Here is an 18,141-nt window from a genome sequence, read left to right on the forward strand (position 1 = left end):
CCGAAAGCCACGTGATACTGGAAAAACAAAAACTGCTGTCCCTGAGGCAAAGCCTGTGGCAAGATCTGGGAAAGGCCAGGAGGCATCAACAAACTAGGGAGAGAGGCCGCTTGGAGGGTCTAAGGAAGGATAATGGTGACTGACTGGGAGGAGAGGCTGGTGGGAGGGGAGACTGATTGGAATAGGGCTAGATATGACCATGCCCCTGTGCTGGAAACAGGGCAAAGCCCCCACCGGCACTATGCACTGGTCAGGCCTCTGATGCTGATAAAACCCCTGTGCTGTGGGTATCTGGCTCACAGGGCATATGCAATCCTGCAACTGGGTGCCTCTATTTAGGTGCCCCAAGGAAGCACAGTAAGAGATATTCCATAACGTACCTGGGCACCTGGATTCCATTATACAATACTGGAGTAACTTGATATCGGCGCACCTAACATTTATGTGTCCACAATTATAGTAGCCATACACCTAGTGTAACTGCAGGCACATGTATAACTTACAGCATTCTAAACGGCTTTCTAAATGGCACTCACTAAAGTCTGTAATGACCTGTTCCTTGCCAAATCCAAAGGTCACTACTCCATCCTCATCCTCCTCGACCTATCCGCCGCTTTTGACACTGTCAATCATAATTTACTTCTTGCTGCACTATGCTCATTTGAGTTCCAGGGCTCTGTCCTCTCCTGGTTCTCCTCTTATCTCTCCCACCGCACCTTCAGAGTACACTCTCATGGATCTTCCACCACCCCCATCCCGCTCTCTGTTGGGGTTCTTCAGGGATCTGTCCTTGGACCCCTCCTTTTTTCAATCTACACCTCTTCCCTGGGCTCACTGATCTCATCTCATGGTTTCCAATATCATCTTTATGCTGACGACACCCAGCTCTGTCTCTCCACACCGGACATCACTGCAGAAACCCAGGCCAAGGTATCAGCCTGCTTATCCGACATTGCTGCCTGGATGTCCAACAGCCACCTGAAGCTGAACATGGCCAAGACCGAGCTCATTGTCTTGCCACCCAAACCCTCTTCTCTCCTCCCTTCACTCTCTATTTCAGTCGATAACACCCTCATCCTCCCCGTCTCATCTGCCCGCAACCTCGGAGTCATCTTCGACTCCTCGCTCTCCTTCTCTGCCCATATCCAGCAGACAGCCAAGACCTGTCGCTTCTTTCTCTATAACATCAGCAAAATTCGCCCTTTCCTCTCTGAGCACACCACCCGAACTCGCATCCACTCTCTCATTATCTCTCGCCTTGACTACTGCAACCTACTCCTCACTGGCCTCCCACTTAACCATCTATCCCCCCTTCAATCCATTCAGAACTCTGCTGCGCGTCTTATCTTCTGCTTAGACTGAAATGCTCATATCACCCCTCTCCTCAAGTCACTTCACTGGCTTCCGATCAGGCACCGCATACAGTTCAAGCTTCTCCTACTAACCTACAGCCCTTCACTACCTCTCTATCCTCATCTCCCCTTACACTCCTACCCGTAACCTCCGCTCACAGGTCAAATCCCTCCTCTCAGTACCCTTCTCCACAACCGCCAACTCCAGGCTCCACCCTTTCTGCCTCGCCTCACCCTATGCTTGGAATAAACTCCCTGAGCCCATACGCCAAGCCCCCTCCCTGCCCATCTTCAAATCCTTGCTCAAAGCCCACCTCTTCAATATCGCTTTCGGCACCTAACCATTGTACCTCTATCCAGGAAATCTAGACTGCCCCAATTTTGATTGACTGCACTTTTTGTCCTTTAGATTGTAAGCTCCTTTGAGCAGGGACTGTCCTTCTTTGTTATTTGTACAGCGCTGCATAACCCTGGTAGCGCTCTAGAAATGTTAAATAGTAGTAGTAGTAGTGTGTAACTAGGAGTCCTAGGAGCATAAGGAACATAAGTGTTGCCATACTGGGACAGACCAAAGGTCCATCAAGCCCAGTATCCTGTTTCGAACAGTGACCAATTGTATAATTATGGCACAAATACCTGGCAAGATCCCAGAACAGTAAAACAGATTTTATGCTGCTTATTCTAGAATATGCAGTGGATTTTCCCAAGTCCATCTTAGTAATGGCTTATGGACTTTTCTTTTAGGAAATTATCCAAACCATTTTTAAACCCTGCTAAGCTAACTGCTTTTACCACATTCTCTAGCAACAAATTCCATAGTTTAATTACTCTGCCAATGCTCTCTCCAAGTACGTAACCCCCTTGCGTTTATACAGTATGTAAGATGGGGGTGCTGTTACAGAATAGCACTTAGGCACTCTCCTGGCACTTTCAACGGTAAGGACTGGATTTAGTAAATGGCGCTCAAAAACTGGCACCAGAAAAAAATTGGCATTCAGTGCTATTCTATAGAGGTTACGCCAGGCTGAGCGCCCTTTATAGAACAGAATGCAGCACCAATTCCTGTGCCCAAATCTGGGTGCCAGGACTTATGCTTGCTGCAACCAGGTGTAATTCCTGGCGCTCAATTTGGGCGAGCAAGCCCAGTATTCTATGACACTACATACAAATGCCCCTGACCCACCTATGGGCACACCCTCTTTCGGGTTGCACCCTATGGGATTTGTGCTCCCAATGTTGAAGAATAGCGTGCAGCCAGAAGCGTGTGCACGCAAAACCTAATGGGCGCCAATTATTTAGATTGTAAGTTCTTCTGAGCAGGGACTGTCTCTCTTTATGTTTTCAGCGCTGCGTGCGTCTGGTAGCGCTATACAAATGCTAATAATAATAATTATTATCAATAGTTGATTGTTAGTGCCCAAGTACTGCCTTTAATTGGCTCATTAGCCAAAACTACATTTCAGTCTTTCTTGCTTTATACGCTAGATGGATACACTGTCTGTGAAACCTCACTCTGATTTTCAATCTTAATAACTGGGGTGGTAAATCTCACACTTTTTTTTTTTTTTTTGGGGGGGGGGGGGTTACATTTGTACCCTGTGCTTTTCCCACTCATGGCAGGCTCAATGCGGCTTACACGGGGCAATGGAGGGTTAAGTGACTTGCCCAGAGTCACAAGGAGCTGCCTGTGCCTGAAGTGGGAATTGAACTCAGTTCCTCAGGACCAAAGTCCACCACCCTAACCACTAGGCCACTCCTCCAGATTGGGATGGTCCCCCATTAGCTTGGCATCTTTGCAGTGAAAATGTATCTAGACTAAGGATGGGCCTCCAGTCCCACTCCTCCTTAGTTATCTACTGTACATTTCCCATTAACGCAGCAACCTTTAGCCTGCAGAAGCGTACACACCCATGCGATTTTTTTTCATTGTTAGCACTGTCACTGTAGTCTGCAAACAGCACTTGCCAGACGGTGTTTGGCCAGCCTCTATTTCACTGTATGTGGCTGTGCCAGTCCGTCGCATGGCATGCTGGGAAGAGACCAGTCGTCCTCGTCCACACTCCGCCGCCCCGGCTAATAGTAGAACCATTGTCGCCATGCTCCGTAGTCTCGAGCGCTGCATCGTCTTCCTCCTACGCACAATTTCTCGCCTTCTCCTCGTGCTCCTCTCTCTACCCACGCGTCTCTCTCGCATCGTGGAATGGGTACCTGGGCGCCCGTCCTCAGCGGATGCTGGTGTTGGCGGCTGCAGCTGGAGCGTAAGCTCACCGACCGAACCACTGTTGCTGCTGCCAGGGGTGGAGTTGGCGCGGCGGATCAGGCAGAGGAAGGTGAGCGGAGTCCGCGTGAATTGGAAAGCTAAAGCTGGGCGGCTTGTAAATAGCAGCAGGCACAGTCTCTCTTGCTAGTGACCTCTCACTATCAATAGGAGCTGGGTGCATGTCATATAGAAATAGCTGCTCTTCGTTGTGAGACGCACAAGTAGCCTTCTGGGAAGTGTAGTTTCTTTGAAGTTGAGCAGAAAAACGGTTGCTTTTAGATGAGTGTCCAAAAGAAGAGGAGAAGATCCGAACCTCACGTGCAACAGCAAAGCAGAGGAAGTGAGGTACCGAAAAAGACGAGGATTCTAAGGAGTAAATGTAGAACCTTTAATCTGTGGGTGCTTGAGCACCCCCCATATTGAACAAACTCCTTGACTGTGGCTAGGGAAGGGCAATAATTTCCATATGGTTTAACACCTCCAATCATTTTGAAAAGTTGGCTCCTATGCTTATAAACCACAAATTTCCCAAACTAAAGGGTTCATTGTTGTGTTCAATAAGCAAATACAGATCATGTATCATATATATAAAATAAATTAAAAAAATAAAAATTAAACATATGGGAGCAGCAGCAAGCTATGAGTGAGTATGGGGAATATGCAAGCACATTCTTACAATAGAATGGCTTGATAAAGCAGAATGTGAGCAAATGTGTTTTGTGTTCAATTTATGTATGTGTTGTGTCATTTGTGTACGGATCTGAGGTGTGCGTTGTGTGTTTTTGTGTGTGTGTGTATCTGTGCTAAGGGTGCAATGTTTTGGCATACAAATGCCTGCGTCAAGGGTCTAATTCTGCATCCAGTCTTGTAGTGAGGCAGTGGACAAAGAAATGATATTAAAGGTCTGGTGTTTAAAAAGTTCAATTTTTTACCTTGCAACTAAAGTGAAGGAATGCCAGATGGTTCAGATTATGAAAGTCTAGCTTGCCGAGCCAAAGGTTAGAAAGGTCAGTGAGAAATGAAACTCTGTCCTTTGTGAATTGCCAATGCTAGCTCAACATCTGTATACTATTAGGCATACTGTAGTTTTGTAAGCAGGCATGAGCCAGACATATGACATATTGTAGTTTAAAGAATAGGCTGAAATAATTTCAGAAGTTCTTGATATGTAGATTTTGTTATAAGGAGATAGCTTAGATATAGATATAGAGACCATTATAAGTATGTAGAATATGTCTTATAAGGATGCTTATTTTAGAATATGCTGTATTCTGTGTAAATTAATAAGTTTTGTGTCTGTGTAGAATGTCTGTTAAATTCTGTATTACTCTTTGTCTGCTGTTTAAGAGGTCAAGCAAGGACTGCAGTGAAGAGGTCAAACATGTGTTTTGACTTATCTGCAGTTCTGGCTGGTTTGATGTATGGAGCTGATAGGTGAAAAAGGTCAGGACTAGTCAGCTCTCTTCTCCTTGATTAATTATAGGTAAAATGTAGGAATGGTCTTGAAAGTAATAACCCGATATGTATGCCATTAAGTAAGATTGGCCCTTGACCCCTTTAATGAATGCCAGAGTTTAGTTAGCAGTTAGTACTAGGAATATGAGAATAATAAATGTAAAATATCCATTATCCTCTAAGTGAACCCAGGTTAAGCTATAGATGAGAAATCAATCATAATAACATGTAAGAGACTGGAGCCCAAATGTCTGGTGTAAGGGGCCCCAGGTCACAGGTCAGTTTAGGATGTCTGGAACCTATGTAACTGATATTTGTATAGAGCTGATTGGTTGAGGCAAGGTAATCAATCTATTCCTTAACCAATTGGAGAGTAAGGGGGCTAGGCTAGGCTAGATAGAACTGTATTTAAGTGGGAGAAGAAGCAGTTTACGTCAGAAGGAGCTCAGAAGAGAAAGAAGGACAGAAGGAACAGACAGAAGAAGGAGAAGACAGCATAAGAAGAGAAGCAGCTGAGACAGAGAGCTGAGAGAAAGACACAGAGAGCTGAGAGAAAGACACAGAGAGCTGAGAGAGAGACAAAGAGAGCTGAGAAAGAGAAGAAGAGACTTAATGCTGATGTTCTACTTTGTTTGCTGGAAAATAAAGAAGATTTCTCTCTCATACTGGTGTGCTGTCTGACTCCTGAAGTATCATAAATTCATGCATCAATTCCTGCAACAATTCTTGGTGGCAGCGGTGGGATACTGAATCCTGCATTAATCCCAGCACCCAACTGACTGGAGAACATTCGCCGGGTATGTATTCTGTATTCTGTATTGTAATCCTAGCTAGGAAATTGTAAACCAGCCTCTCAAAAATTGGGGGAAGGAGAGTCTGATCAACTCTCAGCGAAGGCCCTAGTACCTTCTAGTCTAGTGGAGATTAGAAGCGAAACCGCTTGAGCTTATCTGTATCTGAGAAATCTGAAATTGTTGGGTGGGATTTTTTGTGCAGAATGTGTGATGCGTGAATGTTAAACGAGTGCGGACTTCTTATAGCTGCGTTTCCAATTAACGCGAGTTCAATTGGCCAGCAACGGAAGGAAGCGATTGTTGTCTGTCTACCATTTTGTTTCTGGATCTGCGGACCCCTTACCGCAAATCCAAAAAAATTCCCCCCCCCTTCTTTGTGTGTTGTAACTGTAAGCATTATGGGAGGGAAATCGTCTAGACAAATTGATACTCCCCTAGATTGTATGCTTAAGAATTTCAAAAAAGGATTTTTAATTAATGACTATGGACAGACTTTAAGCTCAAGTACTTTAAGAACCTTGTGTGAAGTTGAGTGGCCATCTATGGGAGTGGGGTGGCCCCCTAGTGGCAGCTTAGATATTGAAGTAATCCGGAAGGTCTACAGCATAGTTGTAGGAGAACCAGAATATTCTGAACAACTCCCCTATATAGATTCCTGGGACAGCCTTGTGACTGACCCTCCCTCTTGGTTGAAAACTTATATGGGATCCCCAGTAAAATTCATGTTAGGCCGTGCTCAAAGAAAGATTAGAAAATCTAAATTGGAAGAGGGAAAGAGCCCTAGGAAGCCTACCACCCAATCGGTGGCTTCCGCCCTACCCTGTCTGAGAAACCCATACTCTCTGATGACCCCTCAGACCTTGAGCCACCACCTTATGGCCCATTGTTGGGGTTCCGTGCCGCCCCTAGAGATCCACGCCGCCCAGCCCAAGCTTCTCCAGTACAGGCTTCTCCGGATAGTTCCTCCCCCACTGTGCGAACCCCACCACATCCTAGGTTGGACTTTTCAGCCAGTCTCTACCCTCCTCTGCCACATCCTTCCCTGTTAACCTCCGAAGACCCGCTTTGGGCTCCACCCCCTGACTCCTCAACTCCTGACAGCCCAGCCTCTCCTTCTAATACCCCTCCCCACTCATCAGGGGCCCGGCATCCCTTTCAATGGACTGAATCACCTGTGACCACCTCTCAGTCTATGAGTACCCCTCCCCATCCCTCAGGGTTTCAACCTACCTCCCCTGAATGGGTTAGACCTGCTGCAATCACTTTTGAGCATGATAGGAGGGTAGCTCCTAGCTCTACCTCAGATTCCATTCCCACCTCCTCGAGAGTTCTGCCACTCCGTCAGGTAACTACCACTCGACCGGATCCTAATAATCAGGGTCAGGTTATACAGGCACAGGCCTATCAGTATGTACCCTTCACAACCACCGATCTTCTGAATTGGAAGACGCATTACCCCTCTTATACTGAAAAGCCTCAGGCAGTGGTGGACCTAGTGGCTAGCATTATGGCCACCCATAACCCAACCTGGACTGATTGTCAACAACTTCTCCTGACCCTCTTCACAACTGAGGAGAGGCGGAAGATTTTGCAAAATGCTGAGGCCATAACGCGAGCGCGTGCCCCCGAGGGGACACAGAACCTAGAGGAATGGGTTAGAGCTCGGTTTCCTCGCGCAGCTCCAGCTTGGAATCCAAATAATGGGCAGCAATATGAACTGTTGTCTGGCTATTGCCGGGACTTGCTGGAAGGTATGAGGAAAGGCATAAAGAGGCCCATTAATCTGGCAAAGGTCTCTGAAATTCTCCAAGGGGCAACTGAATCCCCTGGGGCCTTTTTAGAGCGACTAATTGAAGCCTACAGAACATACACCCCCTTTGACCCTGAAGCCCTAGAAAACCAGAGAATGGTGAATAGTGCATTGGTGGCCCAGAGTATGCCAGATATCCGGAAGAAGTTGCAGCGTCAAGAGGGATTCGCAGGGATGAATACCACCCAGCTAATTGAGATCGCAACCAAGGTTTTCATTAATAGAGATCAGGAGGTGCGCCGAGAGGCTGACCGGAAGATGCAGAAGAAGGACGACCTTTTAGCGGCAGCCATTACTAATTCCACCCTTAATCGAGGTCGACCTCTAGCTAATGGGAAGCCAAAGTGGGACCCCGGACCACCAGCCAGGCCCCGAGATTCCTTCAATCAATCCCGGCCAAGGGGGGAGAATCCCAGACCAAGATTGGAGAGGGATCAGTGTGCCTACTGTAAGGAAAGAGGGCACTGGAAAGATGAATGCCCCCAGAGGCGCCAGGGATTGAGAAGGGGACCAGGAGATCGAGGAAGCCGAGGCCGAGTTCGAGAGGGAAGATATGAGCCTCCTGAATCTGACATCATCGGGATAGCCGAGATGGCAGAATGGGACGAATAGGACAGACCGGGTTCCTACAAACTGGGCTCCCAGGAACCTATGGTCAAGTTAACTATAGGGAGCCGCTCAATTCCATTCATGATTGATACAGGAGCTGAACATTCTGTTGTGACGGAGCGATTAGCGCCTGTGTCTGGAAAAACTGTCCGAGTGGTGGGAGCCACGGGGGTGCAGAACCGGAGGCCCTTCCTGACAACCCGTAGATGCCAATTAGGCTCACACACAGTCACTCATGAATTCCTGTATATGCCAGACTGTCCAATCCCTTTGTTAGGTCGAGACCTGCTGTCCAAGCTTAGGGCCCAAATTTCCTTTGACTCTGATGGCCAGACTTCGGTCTCCTTTCGGCCCCCGATATCCAGCCCTAAGGGTATATTGAGTTTCTGCTGCCCCCTTGAAGAAGAATGGCGGCTGCATCAGTCACAGGGCCAAGTTGACCTACCCCTGGCAGATAGCTTTCAGGTCAGAGGGGTATGGGCAGAAGATAATCCCCCAGGGTTGGCCCGAAATATTCCTCCTGTCCATGTAGACTTACTTCCAAGTGCCCGGCCAATCCATCTTCGCCAATACCCAATTCCTAGAAAGGCTCTGGAAGGGATCCAAGCACACCTGAATCGTTTGTTATCCCATGGAATTATTCGACCTTGCCAGTCTCCATGGAATACGCCACTGTTGCCAGTTCAGAAGCCAGGGACTGAGGACTACCGGCCAGTCCAAGACTTACGAGTGGTCAACAAATCTACTATCTCAATACACCCTGTAGTGCCTAATCCATATGTCCTGCTAGGATTGATACCTTCTGGAGCTACCCATTTCACGACACTAGATCTAAAAGATGCCTTCTTTTGTATTCGGGTGGCCCCCGCCAGTCAACTGCTTTTCGCCTTTCAATGGGAAAACCCAGTAACAGGAAGGAAGCTTCAGTATACATGGACCCGCCTGCCACAGGGGTTCAAGAATTCCCCCACTATTTTTGGGACAGCCCTAGGGCAAGACCTTAAGACTTTTAAATCTGAGCCTTCCAGGCGAGTTTTACTCCAGTATGTAGATGACCTCCTGATTGCAGCAGTGACTCAGGAAGAGTGTTTTGAGGCTACCAGAGAATTGCTGGAGCTACTCTTGGATGCAGGCTATAAGGTCTCACGCTCAAAGGCCCAACTTTGTCAGTCAGAAGTGAAGTATCTGGGTTTTTGTATTTCCCAGGGAAGTCGGAGACTGGATGTCAGTAGGAAGCAAGCAGTTGCTGCAATTCCTCAACCCAAGTCCAGAAGAGAAGTTAGGGAATTTCTGGGAGCAGCCGGATTCTGCAGAATTTGGATTCCAAATTTTGCATTGATGGCGAAACCCCTTTACCAAGCCACAAAGGGGGGTGAAAAGGAACCATTTGAATGGGGACCTACAGCTCAACAATCCTTCATTGCCATAAAGAAAGCCCTACTCCAAGCCCCTGCGTTAGGCCTTCCTGATGTGGAGAAACCTTTCTCATTGTATGTCCATGAGCGACAGGGGGTTGCTCTGGGTGTGCTGACCCAGATGATGGGATCCTGGCAGAGGCCTGTTGCATACCTGTCTAAACAGCTGGATGGAGTGGCTAGCTTGCATGAGGGCCATTGCAGCAACAGCCTTACTGGTCCAGGAAGCTGATAAGCTGACCTTGGGGCAAGAACTGGGGTTGTTAAAGTCCCCCACGCAGTTCTTACCCTCATGGAATATAAGGGCAACCACTGGTTTACAAATAACCGTATGGTTAAGTACCAAGCTAGCTTGTGTGAGAATCCACGGATACACCTGGAAACAGTGGCTACATTCAATCCCGCCACTCTTTTGCCAGCATCTGAGGGACCTCCGGATCATGATTGTATCCAAACCATGGATGAAGTGTACTCCAGTCGACCAGATCTTAAAGATGTTCCTTGGAGGGACCCAGATGTAATTTATTTTACAGATGGAAGCAGTTACGTGGAGAACTCCAAGCGATTGGCAGGCTATGCTGTGGTGACAGAAGACAAGGTGATAGAAGCAAGAGCCCTGCCCCAAGGAACTTCAGCCCAGAAAGCAGAACTTGTGGCCCTCATACGAGCTCTGGAGCTAGCAGCAGGACTGGTAACCAACATTTATACTGATTCCAAGTATGCCTTCACAACTCTACATGCTCATGGAGCTTTGTATAAGGAAAAAGGACTCATAAATGCTGCAGGCCAACCTGTTAAGTATGGACCTGAAATACTTCAGCTGCTAGAGGCTGTTTGGGCCCCTAAGAAGGTAGCTGTCATTCACTGCAGGGGACACCAAAGGATAGATACTCCAGTGGCCCGAGGGAACCGCCATGCTGATCGGGTGGCCAAGGAAGCTGCTCGAGGACCCCCAGCAAGTACTGTGACTCCCCTGTTCCAAATTCGACTGCAAGAATGGACGCCTATGTACACCCAAATGGAAGAGAAATGGGCTCAAGAGGAAGGTGCAGTAAGGAGACCTGATGGCTGGTTACATCTCCCTGATACCAGAGTTCTGGTGCCACGCCACCTAGCTTGGCCTGTAGTGTCTCAAGCTCATGACCTATCACACTTAGGGAAAACAGCACTAGCCCGCCTACTCAGTCGAGTAGTGGTGCTGGAAGGATTGGATAGTCTGGTTGCCACTGCCTCTGCCCGATGTACTCTTTGTGCCCAGAATAATGCTCGTCAGGGACCCCGTATTCCACCAGGAGTTCAGTCTAGGGGACTAACACCCTTTGAGTCTTTAGTTATAGACTTCACAGAAATGCCCAGGAGCGGTAGGCTCCGATACCTCTTGGTCATGGTCTGTACCTTTTCTGGGTGGGTGGAAGCATATCCTACAGTCACTGAGAAAGCCACAGAAGTAGCTCGAGCCCTCCTTAGGGATGTCATCCCCAGGTATGGACTGCCCCTTGCCATAGGTTCAGATAATGGTCCCGCCTTTGTTGAAGCTACACTTCAGGCCCTGTCCCGCGCATTGCGCATTACCTGGAAATTGCATTGTGCCTATCGTCCCCAGAGTTCAGGGCAGGTTGAGCGGGCAAACAGAACCTTGAAAAATAGCCTAGCAAAGATTTGTCAGGAAACCCAACTGAAATGGCCACAGGCACTGCCACTAGCCCTCTTCCGCCTCCGATGCACTCCAACTAAAGGAACAGCCCTCTCTCCCTTTGAAATTGTGTATGGGAAGCCCCCAGCCATTTTGCAGGGAATTAAGGGAGACATAGGGATTTTAGGGTCTGCCCAGGTACAGGAGCAGGTAGCCCTCTTGGGCAAGATAATTTCTGAGCTTCAGTCTTATGTGAGAGAAATAAACCCTGTCCCCTTCCAGGCTCAGGTACATTCCTTCCTGCCAGGGGATAGAGTTTGGGTGAAAGACTGGAGGCTCCAGCCTTTGGGGCCCCGATGGAAAGGACCTTTTACTGTTTTGCTTTCTACCCCTACAGCTGTGAAGGTCGCAGGGATAACTCCATGGGTCCATTGGTCTCGAATTAAGTCTGCTGACCAGACTGAGCCCAGCACGGATCAGACGGAGCCTAGACAGTGGAGAGCAGAAAGAGATCCAGCAGAGCCATTGAAGTTGCGCTTGACCCGAACCAAAGAATCTACTAGCTGAAAAGAAGGGTCAACTGCATACTGCAGGAGCTGCTGAACTTCGGCTTCACACTGAGACTCTTTCTTGCCTAGATTCTGACTTTCTTGGAATTTGAGAGCTTGATCCTTGTCAGTTGAGGGTCTATCCCAACTGGTATAAGAACTCAAAGATTGAGAACACTATATTAGAGTAATCTGTGATTAGCACAGACTGTTGAAATATTATTGCTTAATTAGTTTGCTGTATTTGTTTTAGATTAGGAAGAAAGAAAATGTTAGTAGTTTGGATGTTTTTGTTGTTTTCTACTCCTTGCCTCCTTGTTCCTAAAACCCCAACTCGTTCCAACCTTTGGTTACACTCTGTCCAGGAACTAATTAGCCAGGCAAAGATTACTTCCCCTTGTATTGTGTGTTCCCGATTTTCTCCTTATACTACAGATGTCCCAGCTGTTCCTGTCCCTGTGCAGCTCCCAGCTCTTATACCTCCCTACTTTTCGAGTTCAGGCCCTTGGAGCCAGGATTATACTTGGTGGTCCTTTTATAATGCTACTTCCCCCTCTGACTCTTCTCTAAGCCAGTTTTTACGTCTCCCTATCCAGCTTCTGGAGTGTTTGTTTAACAAGAGACATCTCACTGTTCTTCCCATTCCCTGTAACTATACTAATGTGCTCCCAGAGAAGGAGGAACCTGTGTGGGTAGTTTTCTCCAGGTACTCCTATGTGCCCTACTACCATACCTGCAGATTATGACCAAGGTGATTATCTGGCTCCTAACTATACTACTGAGAAGACTATAGTGTCCCCTCTATTTTCTACTTTCATAAGTCCCCGGGGTATGAAGGGGTTGCATCATATGAGCGGTCTGTTACAATTGGGGATTGGCACCTATGGTGTACAAAGTCTCATTTCTTCTTCGTTCCCCCTGGGATAGGGGCTCGCATTATGGGCATCCTAGTGTCCATCCTGTGCCAACATTTATTGGGAACTTTCGTCGCCCTCTCCTGTCATTATGGCTCTGTGATAATGTCCTCCACATGATTCTTCCCCCCACATATGATTTTTGTGTATTGGTAACCTTGAATTATTTTCCTAAAGTTATTCCTCTTCTCAAACCACCATCCCCGCAACCGCTCTAAGCGAGAGGCCTTTGTCCTTACCTCCTCCGTTGCCACAGAGGATGAGGCGATTGAATTAGCCCTCCAGTATATCAATTCTACTTATCCTCTGACTAAAAAGAGACTTGTAGCCCTTTCTGCCACGGCCTGGATTCCAATTGGGGGCCCGGTAGCGGGTATTACTGAACTAGGTATGGCTACCCGGAGACTTCAATCTCTACTCCATGTTCTAGTTCATGAGCTGAACGTGGTAGTCAATGCATTGCAGGATCAAATTAATGAATTAAGTATAGTTTCTCGGTATAACCGTATGGGTCTTGACTATCTCTTTGCAGCCCAGGGTGGCCTCTGCACAGTGCTAAATTCTTCAGAGTGCTGTACCATTGTCATAAATAGGACGCATGTAGTTAGGCATGCTATGGATAAAGTCCTACAGTTGGCCAGCCTTAATGTGGAGGATTACCGAGGAGGATTAGACCTTACCTCCTGGTGGTGGTCATTGACCTCCTGGATACGTCCCTTGTTTATTTCCCTAATAGTCTTAGTTTTAGCAGGGTTGTTGTTTTGTTTCCTGGCCTCATGTGCTTCGGCAGTATGCCGTCGGACCTTAACAAGTAGGGTAATGGTGGTTCATAAGTCTATTCCTAGTTAGGACCACTATAATCTCCAGAGTTTGAGTAGTGAGACTTATCTCTGCATAAGCTGATTTTAGTCTCAAAGGGGGGAATGAGGCAGTGGACAAAGAAATGATATTAAAGGTCTGGTGTTTAAAAAGTTCAATTTTTTACCTTGCAACTAAAGTGAAGGAATGCCAGATAGTTCAGATTATGAAAGTCTAGCTTGCCGAGCCAAAGGTTAGAAAGGTCAGTGAGAAATGAAACTCTGTCCTTTGTGAATTGCCAATGCTAGCTCAACATCTGTATACTATTAGGCATACTATAGTTTTGTAAGCAGGCATGAGCCAGACATATGACATATTGTAGTTTAAAGAATAGGCTGAAATAATTTCAGAAGTTCTTGATATGTAGATTTTGTTATAAGGAGATAGCTTAGATATAGATATAGAGACCATTATAAGTATGTAGAATATGTCTTATAAGGATGCTTATTTTAGAATATGCTGTATTCTGTGTAAATTAATAAGTTTTGTGTCTGTGTAGAATGTCTGTTAAATTCTGTATTACTCTTTGTCTGCTGTTTAAGAGGTCAAGCAAGGACTGCAGTGAAGAGGTCAAACATGTGTTTTGACTTATCTGCAGTTCTGGCTGGTTTGATGTATGGAGCTGATAGGTGAAAAAGGTCAGGACTAGTCAGCTCTCTTCTCCTTGATTAATTATAGGTAAAATGTAGGAATGGTCTTGAAAGTAATAACCCGATATGTATGCCATTAAGTAAGATTGGCCCTTGACCCCTTTAATGAATGCCAGAGTTTAGTTAGCAGTTAGTACTAGGAATATGAGAATAATAAATGTAAAAATATCCATTATCCTCTAAGTGAACCCAGGTTAAGCTATAGATGAGAAATCAATCATAATAACATGTAAGAGACTGGAGCCCAAATGTCTGGTGTAAGGGGCCCCAGGTCACAGGTCAGTTTAGGATGTCTGGAACCTATGTAACTGATATTTGTATAGAGCTGATTGGTTGAGGCAAGGTAATCAATCTATTCCTTAACCAATTGGAGAGTAAGGGGGCTAGGCTAGGCTAGATAGAACTGTATTTAAGTGGGAGAAGAAGCAGTTTACGTCAGAAGGAGCTCAGAAGAGAAAGAAGGACAGAAGGAACAGACAGAAGAAGGAGAAGACAGCATAAGAAGAGAAGCAGCTGAGACAGAGAGCTGAGAGAAAGACACAGAGAGCTGAGAGAAAGACACAGAGAGCTGAGAGAGAGACAAAGAGAGCTGAGAAAGAGAAGAAGAGACTTAATGCTGATGTTCTACTTTGTTTGCTGGAAAATAAAGAAGATTTCTCTCTCATACTGGTGTGCTGTCTGACTCCTGAAGTATCATAAATTCATGCATCAATTCCTGCAACAGTAGGGGAGACGGTGTTTAACTCATACTTACCGTATTTTTCGGACTATAAGACACACCGGACCATAAGACGCACCTAGGTTTTAGAAGAGGGAAATAGGAAAAAAAAATTTTCCTTTTTCCCTCCTCTAAAACCTAGGTGCTCCGGTGCGTCTTGTCCGAGTTCGGGATCGCCCTCCCCCCGGCCCTGTCACCATTTCTCCCTACTCACGTCACGCGATCTTCCCTGGTGGTCTAGTGACGTCGGGGCAGGAAAGAGCCCCCTCTTTCCTGCCCAGCGCGCTGCTCTCCGTCCTCCTGTATGCTGCCTGACGGTCTCGGCGAGATTCAAAATGGCCGTCGAGAATTGAAGTCTCGGTGGCCATTTTGAATCTCGCCGAGACCGTCAGGCTGCATACAGGAGGACGGAGAGCAGCGCGCTGGGCAGGAAAGAGGGGGCTTTTTCCTGCCCCGACGTCACTAGACCACCAGGGAAGATCGCGTGACGTGAGTAGAGAGAAGTGGTGATGGCTGGGGGGAGGGCGATCCCGAACTCGGGGGGAGGGCGGGAGGGAGGGAAATCGCTACCTTCGGACTATAAGACGCACCCCCCATTTTCCTCCCAAATTTTGGGGGAAAAAGTGCGTCTTATAGTCCGAAAAATACGGTATATTAGATTTGCTAGACTGCTCTAGCTACCTGGGCAGAGCAAAACACTGTATGTAACTAAAAGATAAGGAAAGAAGAAAGGAGCTCCAATTATTGACAGGAAAGAAACATAATCACACAAGAGAAAACACAGTCAAGCCCAATCAAATCGAAAAGAAATACATTCACGCAGAGAAAGGCATAATACAATCACGCAAAGGAAAGTATAAAGCTAACAGCCAAGAGCAAGGGTTGGTTCACCTAGCCAACTGACAGCAACGTCTGGCTGATCTTAATCTCCAAAGGTCTGTCTTAAAAGCCAGGCTTTTAGGTTTGCCTTAAAAATTTTAAGGGAGGTTTCACTACAAAGGGAAAGAGTTCCAAATATTAGGAGAAAGAAGAAGGCACGTGTCTGTTTTTTTTCTAGCTGGGCAAGTTTGCGACCTGGTAGAACGAGTTGGTGATTGTTTAAAGAACAAAGGATTCTTGCTGGTGAATATGGAATAGTAAGATGTGAAAGATGGTCTGGTGTACCCAGCCTAAAAGCTTTGAATGTCAGCAGGACGATTTTGTAAGTAATTCAAAAGTGCACAGGAAGCCAGTGGTGTTGTGTAAATAAGGGAGATGTGTGATCCTAGCAACTAGTGTGACAGAGTAATCTGATAGCCATGTTCTGTAAAGTTTGAATTTTCTTGAGAGCAGAACCAGATATACCGGAATAAATTATGTTGCAGCAGTCAAGACATGAGGTAAAGAATGCAAGAATAATTGCGTAGAAATTGTTGTGGTTGAAAATGTGGCATATGGTATGCAGCTGCCGAAAAGTGAAGAAGCAGCGTTTGGTCAAGCAGCCTAAAAACAAAATAGAAGTTGAAAAAGAGTGGTGATATAGATATAGCGCTGTTTCTGTCTCTGTATTTGCTAACGAACACAGACGCAGTGCTCCATAACGCATTTCTAAGCTGTGCCTGACTGTACTTTTGCTTTATCTGAAGATAAGTTATATTTGTGATTCATTTGAGCAATATTAGTCCAATCGAACCCTGATGCGGGCATTTGTACGCCAAAACATGGCCCGTGTCAGGTCCTGTGATTAAAGATCTCTTGATTGTTCCAGTCCTGAAGGCCTTTTTGTGCTTTTTTTTGTGTTGTGATGGTTTACATGTAAGCCTTAATTCATTTTTCATTTTTTTGTTCAGTTACTCACCCTCAATAACATATCTATTCACATTGTTTTTAGCTTTCTTATCCGAATATAGGTTGTATTTGTGATTCATTTGAGCAATATTATTACTTCAGTTGGTAAAACAGGCAGATTTTATCGTTGATTTTGATGCACTTTTGATGTCACTTATGATGCACTTATGTAACCCCAAATTGTTCTGTTGTTATTATGTATCCATTTGCACATTTCACTCTATATATCCTTATCTTTATTTATGCAGTGTATATATCTTCTCATTTTGTAACACAACTCATTGTTTTTTTGACACATTTTAAGCATGTACCCACAGTGCTGTAGTTGTGCTCAATATTGTGTTCCAAAGAGAGTGTGCACTAAGGTGCGCTGAAAATTGGCTTGTGTTAGTGTAGGCGTGGGTTTTGGGCATGCGTAGATCCATTTTTCAGTGCGCCTTCAAAAAATGCCTTTTTAAAATTTTTGACGAAAATGGATGTGCTGCAAAATAAAAATTGCCACGCGTCCATTTTGGGTCTGAGACCTTACTGCTAGTCATTGACTTAGCGATAAGGTCTCTTGCATTAACTGTGCGGTAATCGCCTACGTGTGTCAAGTCAGAGTTACCGCCTGATTTTCGCAGCACGCCAGAAAATAAAATACATTTTCTGACACGTGTAAGAAATGAAATTACCGCATGGACCATGGGGTAGCTGGGCGGTAACTCCAAATTGGCGCGCATAGGCGCCTACGTGGCTTAGTAAAAGGGCCCCTGTACTTCTTGACCTTCTCTTTTGCTACCTGTATTGTTGATCAGCAAGAGATCAGATAGTGGGCTATCTGTAGTACGAGAGAAAATGATAGCTTTCAAACCACTTCACGATCTTGTCTAGTTTATTGTTAAGAACCTGAATATCTTCCAGCTGAAAGGAATCAAGCGAAGTAAGAATCTGAATGTCATTTGCATATATATATATGATGTAATGTCTTGTGATTGAATTAGCATTGCTAGCAGGACCATAAAAATACTAAATAGAATTGGGGTCAGAATTGAGCCCTGGGGACCCCACAAGTGAGAGAATGTGACATCGATACAAAGTTTGTTCAGAGTGTTTTGTAGATCAGTATGATAAGATGTAAACCATACATAGATGTTACCCAACACCTTTTTCCTGTAGATGATGAAGAAGAAGTATATGGTGGGGCATTTTCGACAGAACGTCTAAATCAGAATTTGGACATTTTACAAAAATGTCCAAATTCTGAACAGGAAAGAAGGTCATTTTCAAAAAAGATAGACATCTATCTTTTGTGTCCA

At 45.9% G+C, this 18,141-nt stretch overlaps 1 protein-coding gene across 1 annotated transcript in view; it reads left to right on the forward strand.

Moving 5' to 3' along the window:
* Positions 1–3,379: 3,379 nt before the first annotated feature.
* FAAH2 (fatty acid amide hydrolase 2) overlaps positions 3,380–18,141 on the forward strand; it is a 90,131-nt gene continuing 75,369 nt past the window's right edge. The window contains exon 1 of the mRNA XM_030210354.1: positions 3,380–3,682. Within this exon, the coding sequence (XP_030066214.1) occupies positions 3,449–3,682 (234 nt within the window). The 5' untranslated portion in view covers positions 3,380–3,448. The remainder of the gene's footprint in view (positions 3,683–18,141) is intronic.

The sequence above is a fragment of the Microcaecilia unicolor genome, chromosome 7 (genome assembly GCF_901765095.1).
Source record: "Microcaecilia unicolor chromosome 7, aMicUni1.1, whole genome shotgun sequence".
NCBI classification, from domain to species: Eukaryota; Metazoa; Chordata; class Amphibia; order Gymnophiona; family Siphonopidae; genus Microcaecilia; species Microcaecilia unicolor.